The sequence below is a fragment of the Genypterus blacodes genome, unplaced genomic scaffold, assembly GCF_046128005.1.
Source record: "Genypterus blacodes isolate CSIRO-AG114 ecotype Tasmania unplaced genomic scaffold, CSIRO-AGI_Gbla_v1 ptg000021l_1, whole genome shotgun sequence".
Taxonomy (NCBI): domain Eukaryota; kingdom Metazoa; phylum Chordata; class Actinopteri; order Ophidiiformes; family Ophidiidae; genus Genypterus; species Genypterus blacodes.
In genome coordinates, this window is record NW_027466834.1 from 3,016,854 (window position 1) to 3,034,074 (window position 17,221).

General features: G+C 43.3%; 2 protein-coding genes and 1 non-coding gene across 4 annotated transcripts; 1 reads left to right on the plus strand and 2 right to left on the minus strand.

The window, feature by feature from the left end:
* Positions 1-1,233: 1,233 nt before the first annotated feature.
* On the minus strand, positions 1,234-9,860 carry bbs2 (Bardet-Biedl syndrome 2). Of its 2 annotated transcripts, none has more exons than XM_076142587.1 (18): positions 9,773-9,860; positions 8,910-9,100; positions 8,480-8,707; positions 6,512-6,637; positions 6,358-6,420; positions 6,074-6,151; positions 5,742-5,846; positions 5,338-5,424; positions 5,071-5,206; positions 4,792-4,931; positions 4,539-4,668; positions 4,245-4,416; positions 4,027-4,156; positions 3,800-3,919; positions 3,133-3,270; positions 2,897-3,009; positions 2,620-2,768; positions 1,234-2,288 (listed from the first exon to the last, which is right to left on the minus strand). In XM_076142587.1, the coding sequence occupies exons 2-18, from the start codon at positions 9,024-9,026 to the stop codon at positions 2,182-2,184; spliced, it is 2,139 nt and encodes a 712-aa protein (XP_075998702.1). In that variant the 5' UTR covers positions 9,027-9,100; positions 9,773-9,860; the 3' UTR covers positions 1,234-2,181. The 2 variants fall into 2 exon arrangements, with proteins under 2 accessions (XP_075998702.1, XP_075998703.1); XM_076142588.1 differs by having other exon boundaries at positions 8,910-9,041; positions 9,773-9,844.
* A 728-nt stretch (positions 9,861-10,588) lies between these two features.
* Positions 10,589-10,660, minus strand: trnap-agg (transfer RNA proline (anticodon AGG)). The gene has a single exon. It is a non-coding gene; the product is annotated as a tRNA-Pro (tRNA).
* A 2,807-nt stretch (positions 10,661-13,467) lies between these two features.
* Positions 13,468-16,836, plus strand: setd6 (SET domain containing 6, protein lysine methyltransferase). The gene is made up of 9 exons (XM_076142458.1): positions 13,468-13,558; positions 14,185-14,265; positions 14,364-14,508; positions 14,603-14,744; positions 14,891-15,085; positions 15,186-15,315; positions 15,400-15,580; positions 15,841-15,977; positions 16,282-16,836. Exons 1-9 carry the CDS (start codon positions 13,532-13,534, stop codon positions 16,615-16,617), a joined length of 1,374 nt encoding a protein of 457 aa, XP_075998573.1. The 5' UTR covers positions 13,468-13,531; the 3' UTR covers positions 16,618-16,836.
* The last annotated feature ends 385 nt before the right edge of the window (positions 16,837-17,221 follow it).

The window sequence follows — 17,221 nt, forward strand, 5'->3', positions numbered from 1 at the left end:
TACGAACTTTTTTACTTATTTCTAGAAAGTTCTTCACTATCAAATCTTAGGGGAGAAACTTGAGACACAAATATCTAAAACCTTAGTTAGCGCCTATGAAACATTAACAATTGATAGAAAGAAGAATTGAAAAGAGAGTCTAGAAACAAGAAATCGAGCAAAAATAATCAGATCAGATAGAGCTAATTGATTGGTTGATTGATTGATTGATTGATTGATATATTGATTGATTTTTCCAGTTTAATGTGTTATCTCTAATCACGCTAAGAGATATCACCACATACCACAAACGGCTACAATGAAAATATTGAAATTATAATAGTAGTTAAAGAAATGTGTACAGTTTGCAATAATGTTTGATTGGTAAAGCATTTACAATGTTATCTATATTAACTTCGTTCTCCTCCTCGCCTTTCCTGACGTTCATTCCTACAGATGAACGTTTTCATCTTAGTTCTCAAATGTCGGAGTTTAAGAGGAGTACATGAAGGCAGCATCTCTAATCGTTGCATCCATGTGACTTTACTGGAAAAGAGCAGCTTCAAGCCAGATGCCAACACAGCAACTAAAGAGGGCAGAAGATGAAGGGGAAAAAGCAAAGTTTGCACTGTTTAAGAAATACAACTTAGTATTAAGCAATGTGCTGAGATAAACTTTTGGGTGTGTTTTTATGGAGTAAAATATAACCTTACACTGGAGAGACACACACACACACACACACACAGTAATGGTGACTTACGATCACAGACTGGCTCCTTATAGAACCATATGTAGCTCTCACTGGCCAGACATCAATACACCTATAGAATGCAGCTAATTGTGGATGTGTGGATGCAAGCAGTCCTACATGTGGCCTTAACTTGAACCAAAAGTAGATTTTATCGATCATATTTTCCTATACTTTCTTCTAAATACTATTATGTGACTGAGTACTTGTTTCTTCAATCATTATGTTTACTTTGGTTTAAAAAAAAAATTGCTATTGTGCTATAACGTGCAAAACAATTAGCTGGTAAATCAAGAGAAAGTTAACTGTTAATCTTCTGTCAATCATATTTGCACTGCTTGTTTAACCTCTTATATGCTGTTGTCTGCACGTGGACAATATCTGATATAAAATGAGGTCTGCACCATATTTCTGTTTCAGGAAGGTATATGACATCATCATCAAAGAAAGAGTTGTAGCCAAAATGTTTGAGAAGTCTTTTTCTTTTTTTCTTTACAAAACTACAACAAGCTCAACAAAGAGACAAACTTTTAAAATACAATTTAAGAATATCTTTTGCCAGTCACACTGTAACATTTAAAATCTATGTACAATCTACAAAAGGTAAACATGTTCAAATAGTTTTCTTTGGCTACAAACAACACCGACACACACATACACCAGCTGCATCAGAACGAGCAGTTTGTAGAACTACAGTATGAGGGCCTCCAGTGATTTCAGTGCAGACTCTGAAGCCCTCCAGCTGAGCGCACGTGTGTCTCCAGCTGTATTCTCTCCAAACATCAGGTCAGTCAAACAGTCGGGTACGATCCAGCACATGCTGACGTCTTCATGGAAACAGTTTGCGTGACTTTCCGAAGGTTTCTAACATTTCTTGGACTCCGTAAGTTGCCTTGAGTTCATGTGTACATTCAGTGGGCATTGGTTCTTATCAAAGAAATTAATATTCTAAAATCCAGAACGGACATCCAACAAATCTAACCACAAATCACTAGATTTGCATTGTACATAGATTCTTGGTTGGACTTAGTTCCCACAAATGCTCCACTGTTTTGGTCCAGCTGTACTCCGTAAACATCACTTCCTTTCTGTCCTGCTGACGCCAAGATTAATTATGCGCTCCACACAACAGCACTATACTAAGCAGTCACAGGGCTACACTAAAACAATTCCACTGGTACACTAAGGTTGTGGTCAACATTTTTCTCTCTCTGTGTCGATCCTCAGTAAGCAGAAGTTCAAGTTTCAAGTATAATGGAAATATGGTGCTACAGGCAAATGTTTCCACCTGTTCCTAACTCACAGGGAGAAGACAGATTAAGGCTAAAACATGACAACTGTCCTCACTCCACCAATCTTGTTGGTGCTGGACCGGATGATAGAATTCGGTGATACAGTACAGAACTGGTGTGCTTTCAATGTGTCCATTCCTCCATCTGTCCTCACGTCCACCCTCAGGAAGACGCAGCGCCAGCTCTCATGATCTTGAAGAGTGTGTTGATGTTGTTGCTTTTGATGGCATCTCGACAGGCAGAGATCACTTGGTTCTTGGGTTTACCCACTGAAGAGAAGGACGGTGGGAGAGAGAGAGACACAGATCGATGAAGCAAGGACTTCTAATGTTGCAACACCAACAACAGAGTTGGAGACCATTAAATGAATCCTGCTGCATACAATCGACTTCTCCTCTAAAATCCCCCCTGGCATGAGGACTTTTCCAACTAGTGTTTCAGAGATATTCAGTGCTAAAATCAGTATTTGCATAATATTATTATTGCTTGTTATTTTTCTCTTCTTTCAGGTTGTCTTTTGGTACTTTTCTGTACGCAGGATACGGTTATTTGCCACTAATCAAGACACAAATGTTGATCGTGCATACAGATGAGGCCTACCTCGAAGTCTCCCGGCTCTTTGTATGGCCTGGTTGACAGATTTAAGGCAGGCCAGTAGGGCATTGTGGTTGTTGGAGCGTATCTTATACTCATTGACTAAATCCCTGTTTAGATCGTACAGCTCTCTGTAACGCTTCTTCGTGGTTGTCCTGCAGAGATGAAGGACAAAGAGTAGGGAGGGTGTTACAGTTCTGAATGATGTGAGGAGTAACAGGTGATGTTTCACTTACAGTTTACACAAAGCATAAAGCGTCTTGAATGAGCGGTGGTGACTCACATGTCTCCCATGAGGCGAGCGTCCTCTGCTTGGACCAGCATGTTCCTGATGTAGTTGGAGTGGTCGGCCATAGCTGCAGTTAACTTCTGATGGACCGAGTGGAACTCATCGACCTTGCAAGAAGAGAATCCAGCCTGTTTTACTTTTCTTGTTCCTTTGAACCCCTACTGCATCATAACTGATTACTGTCAAATCTCTGCAAATAATGGAGAAAATGAAGGAAGAGAAAGCCAAACCTCAGTGAGCGTCGTGCGTAGCTCTTCAAAGTAGCCAGGGAAGTCGGCCTCTGATGACAGGTCCTCTATGGCCAGGAAGGAGGCTAATGACTGGATCAAATCTCCTGCCAGATCAATGTCATCTGTTCTCAGAGTGATCTGATTGGACAGATCAACGATGAATTAATTAAGTGACTGATTTTATTAGAATAAACAGGGATAATTCAATAAAAGATCAGGAAACATGTGTATGATATTAATAAATGACTACTAATACTATTGTAGCTGGGATAAAAGCTTGGGATCATCAGAATGTTATAATTTGAAGCTTTTAGATGAAACACGCAATCCCAGCTGATGTGTCAGTAAACACTGTCACCTATAGACACCATAAATGCTCCAGCCAGAAATAGAAACAGCTAGAGAACCTGGCAGAGATTAATAAACAATAAAATCTCAATCAGTAAATGTTTTATGTCTTCAGTCTATCATGCACCCAGTGAATATGATGGGCAGGCTGCATGTATACGGACAATTTCGCCTTAGTTATTGAAAATCCTGATCTGTTTGCACTGCATTCAAACAAGAATTTCAAGTAGTAAAAATATTTTCTTATACCCACCTAGTGCACAAGTATCTCTTCTGTGAATACTGCTCTGAATGAACTTGTGTGTCCGTCTGAGATTACCTGTCCGTTACTGGCCATGCTGATGGATAACAGCCCTCCTCCCCTTAGTGAATTAAATGTGACATCGGGACTGTCCATCCCTTCTGTAAACAGGAAGTTCTGATTCAGCCACATGACCACCTACAAAGCCACACACACACGCGCACACACACACATACAGATTGTTATTATTCACTCTTGTGATTTGTTTCCTGTCTTTCACAGAAACGCACTGGCTGGCTGCCTACCCGCTGTGGTCGGTCGTTGATGCTGAAGGAGACCCTGCCTGTGGGCGGAGCAGCTGAGGGGTCAACTGTGATGTCATACATTGAGAATCGAGGCAGCTGTCGTGTGATTTCAAACACATGGAACTGTGTGCTTCAGTGGGTAAAAGAGGTGAAACCAAACAGAGAAGTGTTAATCACATAAGAAATAAATATTCATTTGATTGATTTCAAGAGACTACCTTGTTTTCCCTCCAACAAAGGCTTTGATGTGCAGATCTACTGGTATATCTTTTGGGGGGATGATGGGGACGCGGACACAACCAGACAGGTTTTGGGCACTGGGGTGGACAACATGGCTCTCGCCTTCAAATATCCCCTCAGCAAAGATGAGCACAGCACGAATGATGGTTTCTAGATAAGGAGAAAATCAGGGACTTATTAGTGTTTATTCAACAGCTGCCAGAGCCTGAAACCGTTCAACCTTCAATCGTTGGACTGCTGGAAAGTCCCAGCATACTTTCAAGCAGCCTCACCGTTTGGTGTGGAAATGCTGAGTTCTACGTGAGCCTTCTCCGCCTCTGTGGCAGCTCTCACCGACAGCACCGTCTGTAGCTGAGTGTTGGCAGGTATCACACCCATCCCACTGTCTGTCTGTGATACACCCTGAAACAATACAATAGTCTGTGTAGTTAAAGTACAGACATGCCATGCACTAATATCTGTGTGTGAGGGTTGTATCAAACTGTTTTTGATCTCGATAAAGATATAAGATATAAGATTTCATACTTTGGTATTTTCTTCATAGTTGCGTAGCTCCAGCAGCAGGTTCTGTCTGCGCTGGCTGAGCTCTCTAATTAGGTCTTGTTCAGCGCTGGAGTCCATTAGATTCCCTTTTAGTTCCTTACTGGCCGGCAGGTAGCCACGGACTGTGATAGATGACAGAATATGGTATAAAAACACATTAAATACAATCTACATCCAGAGCTTTGAAGACGTACATAAATATGCATAAATGACTGCGTTTCTGAAGGCTAAAGTGAAGTGTAAAGGCATGTATATGTGTACCCTCTCCCTCTGTGGAAGTGCAGATGAGTTGTTTCTGTCCATCCAGCCTGTAGTCTCCCTCCACCACTCCGGCCACAGAGGAGGAGAAGTTGTCTTTGAAGATGACCTCGCCTGTGCGATCACTACGAGCATCAATCTGGAACAAATGTTGGGGGATGTGATCGAGGAATATGAATGATGAGCAGATAGTGGAGTGACGGCATCTTTAGAGTCCAGCATCTCGCCTGACAGGCTCGCTCACTCAGGTGGTGTTCATTGTGTGCTGACCTTTCCATTGGACCAGCCAGTGATGAGCTCCACAACACCATCAGCATTCAGGTCAAAGGCATGGATGCTCATGGCATGATTCTTAGACTAGAATAGGAGATGAGAAAAGACCTTATAAAACAGGAAATGGACCAGAGTGCAGAGTTAAAACAGTGAATACAAGTAGCAGCATGTAACACTTAAGGGACATGTAGCAGATAGCACTTTGTTTATGTTAGCAGTAGTGACAAGGACACTAGCAGAACACAAAACTAGAGAAGAATCAGTAGGGAAGGATAAGGAGAGATGTCTGTGGCCACCAGCAAAACCTTTCCCTTTCCCATTTGTATGTTTTGTCTAGGATGTCCTTGGACTTCAAGTGAACTTGGCCTCAGCAGACAAAATCTGGGCTCATCCATACACACCTTGATCCTCCAGTAGCGGGCGGAGCGATCATAGACTCCCACAGTGCCATTAGCCAGGGCATAGCCAAACCTGCTGCCGTGCATATGGCAAAGTGACGTGACCGTCTGGGGAGAGTCAGACAGAGGGAACACTTACAACAAGCCTGTTTCTGCTACTAAGGTCAAATATGATCATCTACTAATCTAATCAACTGGCAATATTGTGTAACGTTCCTCTATGACTGTCCAACTTCATTTAAGTGTCTAACAAACGGCACTGTAGTTATGCATTATTTTCTCTCCGATCAACAGCCCTCCATTTGGAACAAGTAGAATAAGTTGCACCCACTTACTTCATTTTCAGTCATCTCAGAAACAAGCTCATCCTCTTTGAAGACCCTGATGTCAAAGTCCTCAGATCCCACCAGGAGCTGAAAACACACCACACATCAGCCAAGTCCAAATAGTGGCATGAATAAGGTGACTGCTGAATTTTCTGTGTAAAACTTATATTGAGTGTGTTTGTTTAAGATTGTCGTCATGTGTCGAGATGACAAGTCAAATGTTCCTGCTGGAATCAAACCGGAAACACTGCGGCCACATGTGTCACACCAGTGAACACATAATTGCAGCTCACCTCATTTTTCCCATCTCCAGTGAAGTCAAAGAGCACTAGAGATCTGACATTATCCCCAGTTACCTAAGGAGAAGACAGACATCAGAATTCGCATTAGTTTACACCATTGTTTAATGTCTGTGTGTGCACATCACTATGCTGTCTCAAGTCTTACGGTCCAGAAGCGGTCGTTGCCCTCGTGATCAAAGCCCTGTAAGGTGCAGTTTCCTCCAATGATGGCAAGAGGAGTCGCAACGTCCCCCAGTGTCCCCAGCTCGATGGCATTGGCCCCGTCTGTCACCTGGAGCCACACACAGCACAAACACACACACGGCAACTTCATCCACTCCCACTACTCAGTCAGAGGGCTGTAATGTTTGCACTCCTGTTGCCCTACAGACTTAGATGAAGTTTGACAAACAGCTATTTGCTCAAGTTTTGGCAGTCATTATCTGTCATATTGGATGCAGGTTTGTCTTCTTGCACTTCTTCTTGCACTTCAGCCTGTGTAGGGAGGCAGTGGCTCAGTGGGTAGAGCTTCCGCTTGGGAACCGGAGGGTTGCCGGTTCGAGCCCCTGCCGAGGCGCCCCTGAGCAAGGCACCGAACCCTCGATTGCTCCCCCCTCTGCGAAGGGTGGTAATGTAATGTAAGTCGCTTTGGATAAAAGCGTCTGCCAAATGCTCGTAATGTAATGTAATGTAATGGTAAATTGCACTATATTCACAACTAACTGTGCAGACTGGTATTTGTATGTCACACTGTCTTCCATGCACATGAATTTGTTGTCAATTTTCGCTTTTGAGTATGGAACTGTTTTGTATGGATTCCATGAACACTACATTACAGCAAATGCTATGTAAAATCTCTTGAAACATTTTTTTTGTCTTTTTTAGTGGAATTTGGCTTTTGTTGAAAGTTGTGCACGCCTTTAAAACATTTCATTCAAAAGTACAAAGTTAATTTTACGTAGATGGTAATTGTACCAAAGTAATGAGTCTATATTAATAACAGCTTATCCTCAGTATATTCATGACAAGACTTGTATTGTATGTATGTTTTGTAGTAATTTTACAAATGGGGCTACTTGTCTTTACTTTACTAGAAATAAATACTATTGAAAATGTTATGAAATTTGCCACCTCTCCTCGGTGGGAGTGGGTTTCCTGTATACTTTGCTGTGGAGGCTCCCACCCTTTCAATGTGTATGCCACAGTCCAAAAGGGCCAAGCTGTTGTTTTGGACATCTGCTCGTGTGAACTTGATGTTCCTGTCCACTGAGCTGATATCTTTCATGAATGTTGTACCTCTTGGGTTCTGAGTTTGACATGATGTGTTGTCAACTCGCTGAACCAGTGCCTGGTCTGTGACTTGGCAGATACTACAATACTTAAGAGTAAGTCCATTCTTTATTTACTTACTTGTTGTGAGTCATTTTGACTTGAGTCATTTAAGAAGCTAAATGTAATGTTTAATCTGTTCTGAAAATCAAATCCTCTTCACTTTCAGACATCACCATCCCTGGTAAGCCACTGGTAGGCGCTATTATGCAAAGGGAAACACATATGCACATATACTTGACATGTCACAGGTCGGACTGGTCTGTAGTTAAACAAAGGCCGTCATATTATCATGTACGTATTGGCTCGTTGGTCTAGGGGTATGATTCTCGCTTTGGGTGCGAGAGGTCCCGAGTTTAAATCCCGGACAAGTTCTGCTTTTGTCTACCGAGGTCAAAGGTCACTTGATGTCTAAGGACTTCCTGGACAAAACATAAAAACATTTGAGGACAAAAAGGTATAGTTCTGCTAGTGGCCACATATATTTGCTCTCTTCTTATCTGGGGCTGTGGCAGGCATGAACCCAGCCAGCAACAGCAGGACCGGTATCTACTCCTTTGTGCCAGGAGGAAGAGGAGGAGCACTGCCCTAGCCTTACAAAATGACCTCCAGCAGGCTACTGATGTCTCCATGAGGGCCCAATGTCCTCATGCTCCAATACGAGTGAGTGTTGTATTTATGCATCATTTCATGGGGATTTAAAGTAAAGCCAATAAACCAGAACCAGATCTTTTTGGGTGGGACACTCAAATAAATTCTGATAATTACAAACCTTGCCTGGCCTCATTCTCTGAACTCCTCTCACCTCTCTGTAGAATATATCAGCATTGTCATGGACGTCATAGGCCAGCAGGTTGGTCTGAGACCCCACCAACAATGTGTCTCCAGTGGTGTTTGGTCCGAGCGTTCCTGCTGTCAGACATGTGACCGCCTGGTTGATGTTGAGCAGAGAGATGTCAGAGTCGTGGGCGCTCTGGCTCAGCCGGTGGGCCACAGCTCTTTGGTCACGAGCATGAGGGTTGTGGATAAAAACCTTGTGAAAAGAGAAGAGAAAGAGAAAGAGAAAGAGAAAGAGAAAGAGAAAGAGAAAGAGAAAGAGAAAGAGAAAGGGAGTGAGGGGGTTGGGAGATTATAAAGGAGGAGTGAGTTAAGTGTTATATAGTCCATATATATTTATGACTCTTTGCTTATGTTTAATTCACAAAGTATATGTTGGGACATGGGAAGTCCTTCACCTTTCCTGCTTGTGTGGCTGCGGTGAGACATGGGTGCACTCCATCAAAACGCCCAATGGTCACCATGCGAGGGTTGATCTTGTGATTCAGCTTCAGAGTAAATATGGGAACCAACATGTTGTATGTCCGTCCCTGGTCAGACAACAGATGGACACACAGAAAGGAGGACAAACAAGTGGATGAACAGAGAGCTGGAAAGAGCAGGACAGACAGGCGGAGAGACACAGAATAAAAGAGAGATGGATGATAATGCACAGATAGACAAACAAATGGAGAAACGGGTAGACAGTCAGCCAGACAGGTGGACAGACCGATAGATGTAAAGAAAAATGGAGACAGAAAGGCAGAGGGAAAGACAATTAGATTAACATATAGACAGAGATAGAAGAGAAAAAGGAGAAATACAACATCTTATATTTCCAACAGAATCTGCAGATCTCGTATAAAACAGTGTGTCACGTGGTGAAGTAGCCCTGTGTGATTCTGCTACACTAAGATAATTACAGGCTTTACTCCACACAGCCACTGGAGACCTGTGTTGCCTAGCAACAAAGAGCAGCAAGCCAAAGCTTTCCTCTAGCTAATCTCCCTGTCGTTTCCTCTTCAAGAATACAACATATATACCTCCCAAACCACACACACACACGTGTCTCTTGACATGGGGTGACGCCCGGTCAGACTGTGGCGTTTCCACAGAAAATAAAACAATCTGTATATGCTTTCTATGTCTTGTTAGCCTCGTTTAGGTATGGTTGCAAACGAGCTAAAAGGTGGTAAAAACAACTGGAAACTGCGGACGACATGTACACGAATGAGACCGCTGCTCTTCAATGAATCACAGTAATCAATATAAACAATCTCACCAGGTTCTTTCTTTCTTCTTTGGTGATGAAGAACTAGTGAGCTAGCTTAAGATCCAGCGACTCAGCCCAGAGACAGACAGCTAGAAAGCCACCAAATGCCACTAACAATAAGCACTTCCTGTCTTTTATTTTCTTCAAACTAAAATACAGGAAGCATGAAGAGAAATAGCCTTTTTTCAGTTTTCTCCCACATATTGAGAAAGGAAAAAAAGGAAAATCTGTACAGAAATACACATTTCCACAATTCCGCTATGCGTGACTACATGAAATCATGTAAGTGCCAGAAATTATATGAAACCAGTTGCATGAGAGTTAAACTCAAGAAAGGATGTAAGAAAGAACATGGAGTGTTGCATATTGGGGATCAGATGTTACTGCAGACTGAATGAACTCCTGCCCTCCCAGCCCCTCTGGACCAACTCATTACCATTATATTTGTACAATTTCCATTCCTAACAAAACTTCAAAGTAAACTTTGTATTTTTTTAATGAAATGTTTTTAAAGGCAACACTTGTTTAAAAGCCAAATTCTACCTCCGCTAAAAATGACAAACATTAAATGTGAGATTTTACTATAGTATTTACTGTACTGTAGTGTTCATGGAGTCCATACAAAACATTTTCATACTCAAAACAGATAAATGACAACAAATTCATGTGCATGCAAATCTGTGAACAAAACATTAGTGTTACATACAAATACCAGTCTGTTCAATTAGTTATGAATATAGTGCATTTTACCACAGGTTGAAGGGCAAGAACACAAATTATCATTTTCTGTAAAAATGCAATCTGTGGATGCCAGGAATCAAAAGTGGGCTCGTCCGGGATTTGAACCCGGGACCTCTCGCACCCTAAGCGAGAATCATACCCCTAGACCAACGAGCCATGTGAAACACAGCATACCTCTTTTCAAAAATTTCCCACAAGGCTCTGATTTTACTTGTGGCGTGCTGACGTGGCAGCTTTGAGACCCTCATGTTATTTGATCAAACAGCGCCCTCTTGTGGAAATTTTTTGATTATCTTGTTGATAAGAATGTCATTCTGAACATTCCACACTGCAACATTAAAGTCACAGAAAATTCTAATCTACACGCCAGCTTGGTTTCCATCCTGAGCACATTGTCGGCCTTCAGTAGTATTATACAAAAAAGCTGTCTTGGCGTTGTCTTTGTGTGCTAATTCTGGTGTTCTCTGGCGACTGCTGGGCTGTCAGTACAGGTCCCACTGTACTGACAGCCCAGGGACATGAGGACATCAGGCCATCATGGAGACATCAGTAGCCTGCTGGAGGTCATTTTGTAAGGCTCTGCCAGTGCTCCTCCTGTTCCTCCTGGCACAAAGGAGTAGATACTGGTCCTGCTGCTCCGTTGATGCCCGTCCACGTTCTGGCCCCGGCCCCGGATAAGAAGAGGGAAAATGTACATTTGAGGGGTTTTGTAGGCAGTGTACATGTGCTCATATGTTTGTTTGGTCAGGCTGAAGTGCAGAAAGACAAACTTGCATTCAATATTAGAATGAAAAATAGGGCTAGGGCGGGATTTGAATCCGGGACCTCTAGCACCCTGAGTGGGTGCTAGAGGGGTGGGGCTGTGTTCAATCTGAAATCCACAACCATCTCCTTTGTTTTCAGAGCATTAAGCTCCAGATTGTTCTGCCCGCACCAATTGACCAGACGGTCAATCTCCCGCCTGTAGGCGGACTCGACCCCATCAGAGATAAGTCCAATGAGGGTGGTGTCGTCCGCGAACTTCCGGAGCTGGATCGAATGATGACTGGAGGTGCAGTCGTTGTAAAAGGAGAAGAGCAGAGGGGAAAGAATGCAGCCCTGAGGGGAACCGGTGACGATGGTGCATGAATCCCAGACGTGTTTCCCCAGCTTCACATGCTGTTTCCTGCCAGTCAGGAAGTTTGTGATCCACCTGCATGTGGAGTCAGGCACATGAAGCTGGGAGAGCTTGTCCTGCAGCAGTGACGGGATGATCCTAACAGGATCCTGGCGTAGTCCAGCGGAGTCCAGGTGCTGGAGGATGAAGTGAAGGGCCATGTTGAGGGCGTCGTCTACAGACCTGTTGGCACTGTAGGCGAACTGCAGGGGGTGCAGGAGGGGGTCGGTGAGGGATTTCAGGTGGGGCAGCACCAAGCGCTCAAAGGAATTCATGACGACAGGGGTCAGAGTGACGGGTCTGTACTTGTTAAGTCCTGTGGTCCTTGGCTTCTTGGGGATGGGGATGATAGTTGATGCTTTAAAGCAGGCTGGTACCTGGCATGTCTCCAGTGAGGTGTTAAAGATGTCGGTGAACACCGGAGACAGCTGATCAGCGCAGTGCTTCAGCGTGGAGGGGGAGACAGAGTCCGGACCTGCAGCTTTGCGGGGGTTCTGTCTCCTGAACAGTCTGTAACGTCCCTCTAGAAGAGAAAGGGTCGTTGAACTGATGAGGTGATTAGCTGAACCAAAACTTATTTAAAGAGGAAAAGTACAAAAAACAATGCTGTGGTCATCACTAACTCTTTCAATAGGACAAGCTGGATGGCAAAAACAGTTCTTGTAGTACCTTAAAAGTAATTGGAATAAAAGAAAATAACTATTGACCATGCCAAAAGAGTTGAAATGAAAAGTTCTGAATGAGGAAAAGAAGGTTTAAATTCTGGCTTTACTGGCAGAAGGATACAATGAACACCAAGGTTGCTTCCATGCTTAAAATTTCAAAGACAGTTCATAAGAAGTCATACAGGTTCATACAGACCAGCAGAGGGCGGAAATGACTCTCCACTGACCGGGATGACCACCAACTCATTGCAATGTCACTCAACAACCGTAGGATGCCATCAAGTGACCTACAAAAAGAATGGCAAACGGCAGCTGGGGTGAAGTGCACAGCAAGGAGGGTTTGAAACAGGCCTAGGAGCAGGGCTGAAGTTGTCCAAAGCTAGAAAAGAAGTCCTTCATCAATGAGAAACAAGGAAGGGACAGGCTGAGAGAGGACTGGAGTAAGGTCATCTTCTCTGATGAGTCCAATTTTCAGCTTTGCCCAACACCTGGTCATCTAATGGTTAGATGGAGACCTGGAGAGGCCTTACAAGCCACAGTGTCTCGCACCCACTGTGAAATTTGGCGGAGGATCGGTGATGCTTCAGAAAAGGCTGGAATAGGGCAGATTTGTCTTTGTGAAGGATGCATCAAACCACGTACAAGGATATCTTGGAAGAAATCTTGCCCAATCCCCAATCTGACGGCTTGACGGGGGGGATTATGATCACTGTATAATTATTCATATGCGTCATCGAAAGAGCTATGGCTCTATTGGTTTGTGTGACAGCTTCTCTTCGCATAATAGCGTCTCACCGTGGCCGACCAGGGGAGATAAGACAAGGCAATTTCAATTCATTCAAATGTCGAAAAAAGGATGCAGCGGCATGAAATAAGAAAAGCGCAGATAAACACAGAAAATGCTGTATCTGTATAGAGAAAGTATTTGATATGAGGTGTGAAAAGGGATTATTCATTAAACGTTGTAAACTGGGTTTCAAGGGTCGAATATAACGATGACCATTGAAGACAATCACCCGTTTACCACACAGCCATTCAGACAGCACACCAGACATGTTGATAGGTTTGAGAGTAAGATTATTCATAAATGTATAAAGTTTTTGTTTTTTTTAAAGCACATTGAGCGCGTACACACTGACCCCTAGTGCGCATGCGCAGTGTCAGCGTGCTCGATGGCCAGGAAGCGTGGCATCATAGAATCACAACATGGCAACACAAGCGAAAAGAACCAAGGTTAGAGCTTAATATTGTTTTTATCGAAACACGAATCACTTGTGCTAAGTGTTTGTTGTAGCTTAAGTGTTTGTGTGTTGCTTCTATCGGCTCACATGCGTGTGTGCGCGCGTGCGTGTGTGTGTGTATTTACATTTTACTGGCACTAGTAGTAGTAGTAAGTTTTGTTATTGTGATAAAATACTGAGCGATGCTTATTGTTTGTAGTATTAACTGTTGTTTCCATGTCGAGTGGTGGAAGTAGAGAGGTGTTGCTTTTAAGTGAGTTCGGAAATGTGATTACTTAGTTATAAGTGATTATATTGGGGGGCACAAGAACGCCCCATCAAAACAAAGATGGAGTGGTTTGTGAAAGGGCTAATTATTAGTTTTCTGAGGCCTTCAGTTATTCTAATTATTAATGATTTATTTATTATTAGTCGTTCATCAGACAAAGCAGGCAATTTGATCATGGCGTCTGGACTCTCTCGGTTGTATTTTATTCATGCTGTCTATTGAAGTGTCGGTAGATGATTTAATAAAAACTAATTTTGTTGTGCTGTTGATGGTATTGGTGTGGTATCAGTGTGCATCTCCATTCATAAAAGTTGGTGATGTTTTAATCCATGTGACCGTGTTGCTGTCAGGTGGATCACAGCTCAGAGCTCAGTCCCCTGCAGAACTTCCTGCAGTGGTGTGACACAGCTGGCCTGGTACTCAGCAATAAGGTACAATAGCACAGTCAAGTATTGGAATATAGAATGGAATATAGCATACTCTGGATGGTGTTTAAGAGATCTCAGGCTTTGTCACTCTCTCCCTGCAGGTTTATGTGAGTAAAGAGGGGACAGTGGCAGAGTATGGGATGCTGGCCAAAGAGAACATAAACCAGGGGGAGGTATTATTCACCATCCCCAGATCGGCTCTACTCCACCAGGGAACAACCAAGATTTCTGCCCTGCTGGAGCAAGGTGAGGAAATGCATTGAGGAATCTAAAGTATACAGGCACAATACAATTTTTCCCCTTCATAAAATCTCTTAAACCCACCTTTTGTCACTCTCAGAGAAGGCGTCTGTGGAGAGCTCGTCTGGCTGGGTTCCCCTGCTGCTTGCTCTGCTGTATGAGCACACGTCCCCACAGTCCCACTGGAGACCCTACCTCTCTTTGTGGACTGACTTTCGGGCACTGGACCAGCCCATGTTCTGGTAAGGAACAGACCTCAATCAGTGTAGATGGTATTACAGCACTGTTCAGCCAATCTTCACTAATTAAAACCTAAAGAAGACAATTAGAAAGGTTTATTGTTCCAGTCACCTCTAATGTTATTGCCATGTTGTTTTTCATGGGTCAGGTCCAAAGAGGAGAGGGACAGAGAGTTGAGGGGGACAGGTATTCCAGAGGCAGTGAACAAGGATCTGGCAAACATCCAGAGAGAATACACAGACGTTGTCCTGCCCTTCATCACCAGACACCCTGACATCTGGAATCCCAGCATACACACACTGGATCTTTACACACAGCTGGTAGCCTTCATCATGGCCTACAGGTCAGCAGACACACATTTGGATCACGCTTTCCTCCGTGATGCTTTCTAGCCTCTGATCTTCATTCTACCCGCCATTCTCTGCCTCTTCTTCTGTCTGTAGCTTCCAAGAGCCACAGGAAGAGGATGATGAGGAAGAGGAAGAGAAGGCCCCCAACCTACCAATGATGGTGCCCATGGCTGACATGCTTAACCATGTGTCCAATCACAATGCAAATCTGGAGTTCACACTGGTGAGGAAGGAAGCGACTACAAGCCTGAATATACTATTCTCTTCTCTTTTTGCTGTCTCACTCTTTTAACCCTCTGTCTTTCAGGAAAGTTTGAAGATGGTTTGCGTGCGCCCTATTCTTAAAGGGGAGGAGGTATTTAACACCTACGGGCAGATGGCCAACTGGCAGCTGCTGCATATGTATGGCTTCACGGAGGCATATCCGAGCAACAAAAATGACACGGCTGACATTCCCATCAGCATCCTCTACGACATCAACACACAAGGTGACTTATGACGGCAACTGTTCTGTTATTTACTATTTAAGCAGCAATGCACATCGAATACTTAAATTTACATCTGTATTATAACTTGTTTGAATGCAGACATTCTATGTTAGAGAGCTTCAACTCTTGTCTTTTCAATAGTATCAAGCAACCAACATTCAATCTATCAGATGTATAACACAGAAACAGTTTGAAGGCAATTCATGGGTCCAAAACAAGAGTTTTGTTGACAAAACAGGTCTCGACCCTTCTCCTCACAGGTATTCAGTCTGATTTGGATCGGCAGCTGGTGGAGGAGAAGTGGGAGATGTTGCGTGAAATGATGGGAGAGAAAGGAGTGTTTATCTTTGGGAACCAGGGCTGTCTGACCGACACGGAGCTGCATTCTACACTTAAGGTGAGGGAACAAATACATCTGTGCTGCGTAAAGGGAATAAAGCCGAACATGCTCATCAACTGCATGGTGGTACTTTTGTCTTCCAAATAGCACCTAAGCAATGTATAATCCATACATTTCAATGGTGACTTGGGCCACTATTTTACTACTCAGGAATTAATCACTTTGCTTGGATGGCCACTGGATGCTTTACTATTTGCACGTAGAATTAGGAGGAACGTCAGCTTTCTGTCAATTAAAAAAAAAAACGTTTGGACCCCAATCACTTTTAAAAGCGAAGCTGCATCTCCATCTTTCTCTGTAGGTGATGTGTATGTCAACGCAGGAGTTCATGGAGTTCAGAGATAATGACGGATGGGAGGAGGATGAAGAGGACGACGAGAGGATTTCCGCCGCTTACTCAAATGAGGGACTTCCTGCTTTGAAGTCAACCTGGAAGAGGCTGTTACACGAAGCAGCCCGTCTAACTGTCAACTCCTATGGGGGTGGGCTGGAGGGACAGAATGCGGACAGTGACCAGGCGTTAATGGAAAGCAAGGCAGCGTGTGCAGGACTGAGCAGGAGGCAGCAGAAAGCACTGCAGGTGCGCTACGGACAGAAGAGGATCCTGCACAGACTGCTAGAGCTCACACAGACCTGAGCTCAATGCTGCAACAACTTTGACCTGTTTGAGCAGAATGACAAATCACACTGAAATGTTTACTTTGCTCTGTAAAAGAAGCAGTAAATTCTTTCCACAAGAAGCAAAGATCCCTGATTAGAGTGGTTTTCCTTTACCTGTGAGTGTATGTTTACATGTTTTAAGTGTCTGATTTTCTATAGCAAAAAATGAGCTAAAACAATAAAAAGTCAAATTGGAGATTTTTTGAAAGTCTGAAATCTCTCACTGGACATAACTGGTCCAAATATCACAAGGCTGGTTGAGTCGCTGACCCATTTTACGCCTGGCATTAACATCAGTTCTCGCTGTCTAGATAATGAGGTCAGGTTAAATGCAATAAATACAGCAAGGACACATTCATGACACTTAATCCACTTCAAAACGTCACTGCCTCTACTCCCCAACAAGTTGCAGTAAATAGGGACCCGTAGCCAGAGAAGATGGACAGCCCAAGCATCAATTAATAAAATCCTTCCCATAATGCATAGTATATCAAACCGATGCTTAATCAGCAAAATAAAATGAAAGTAAATAAACAGTTTCTTTGCAATTGAAATGCTTTATTTCCTGTATGTATGCATAC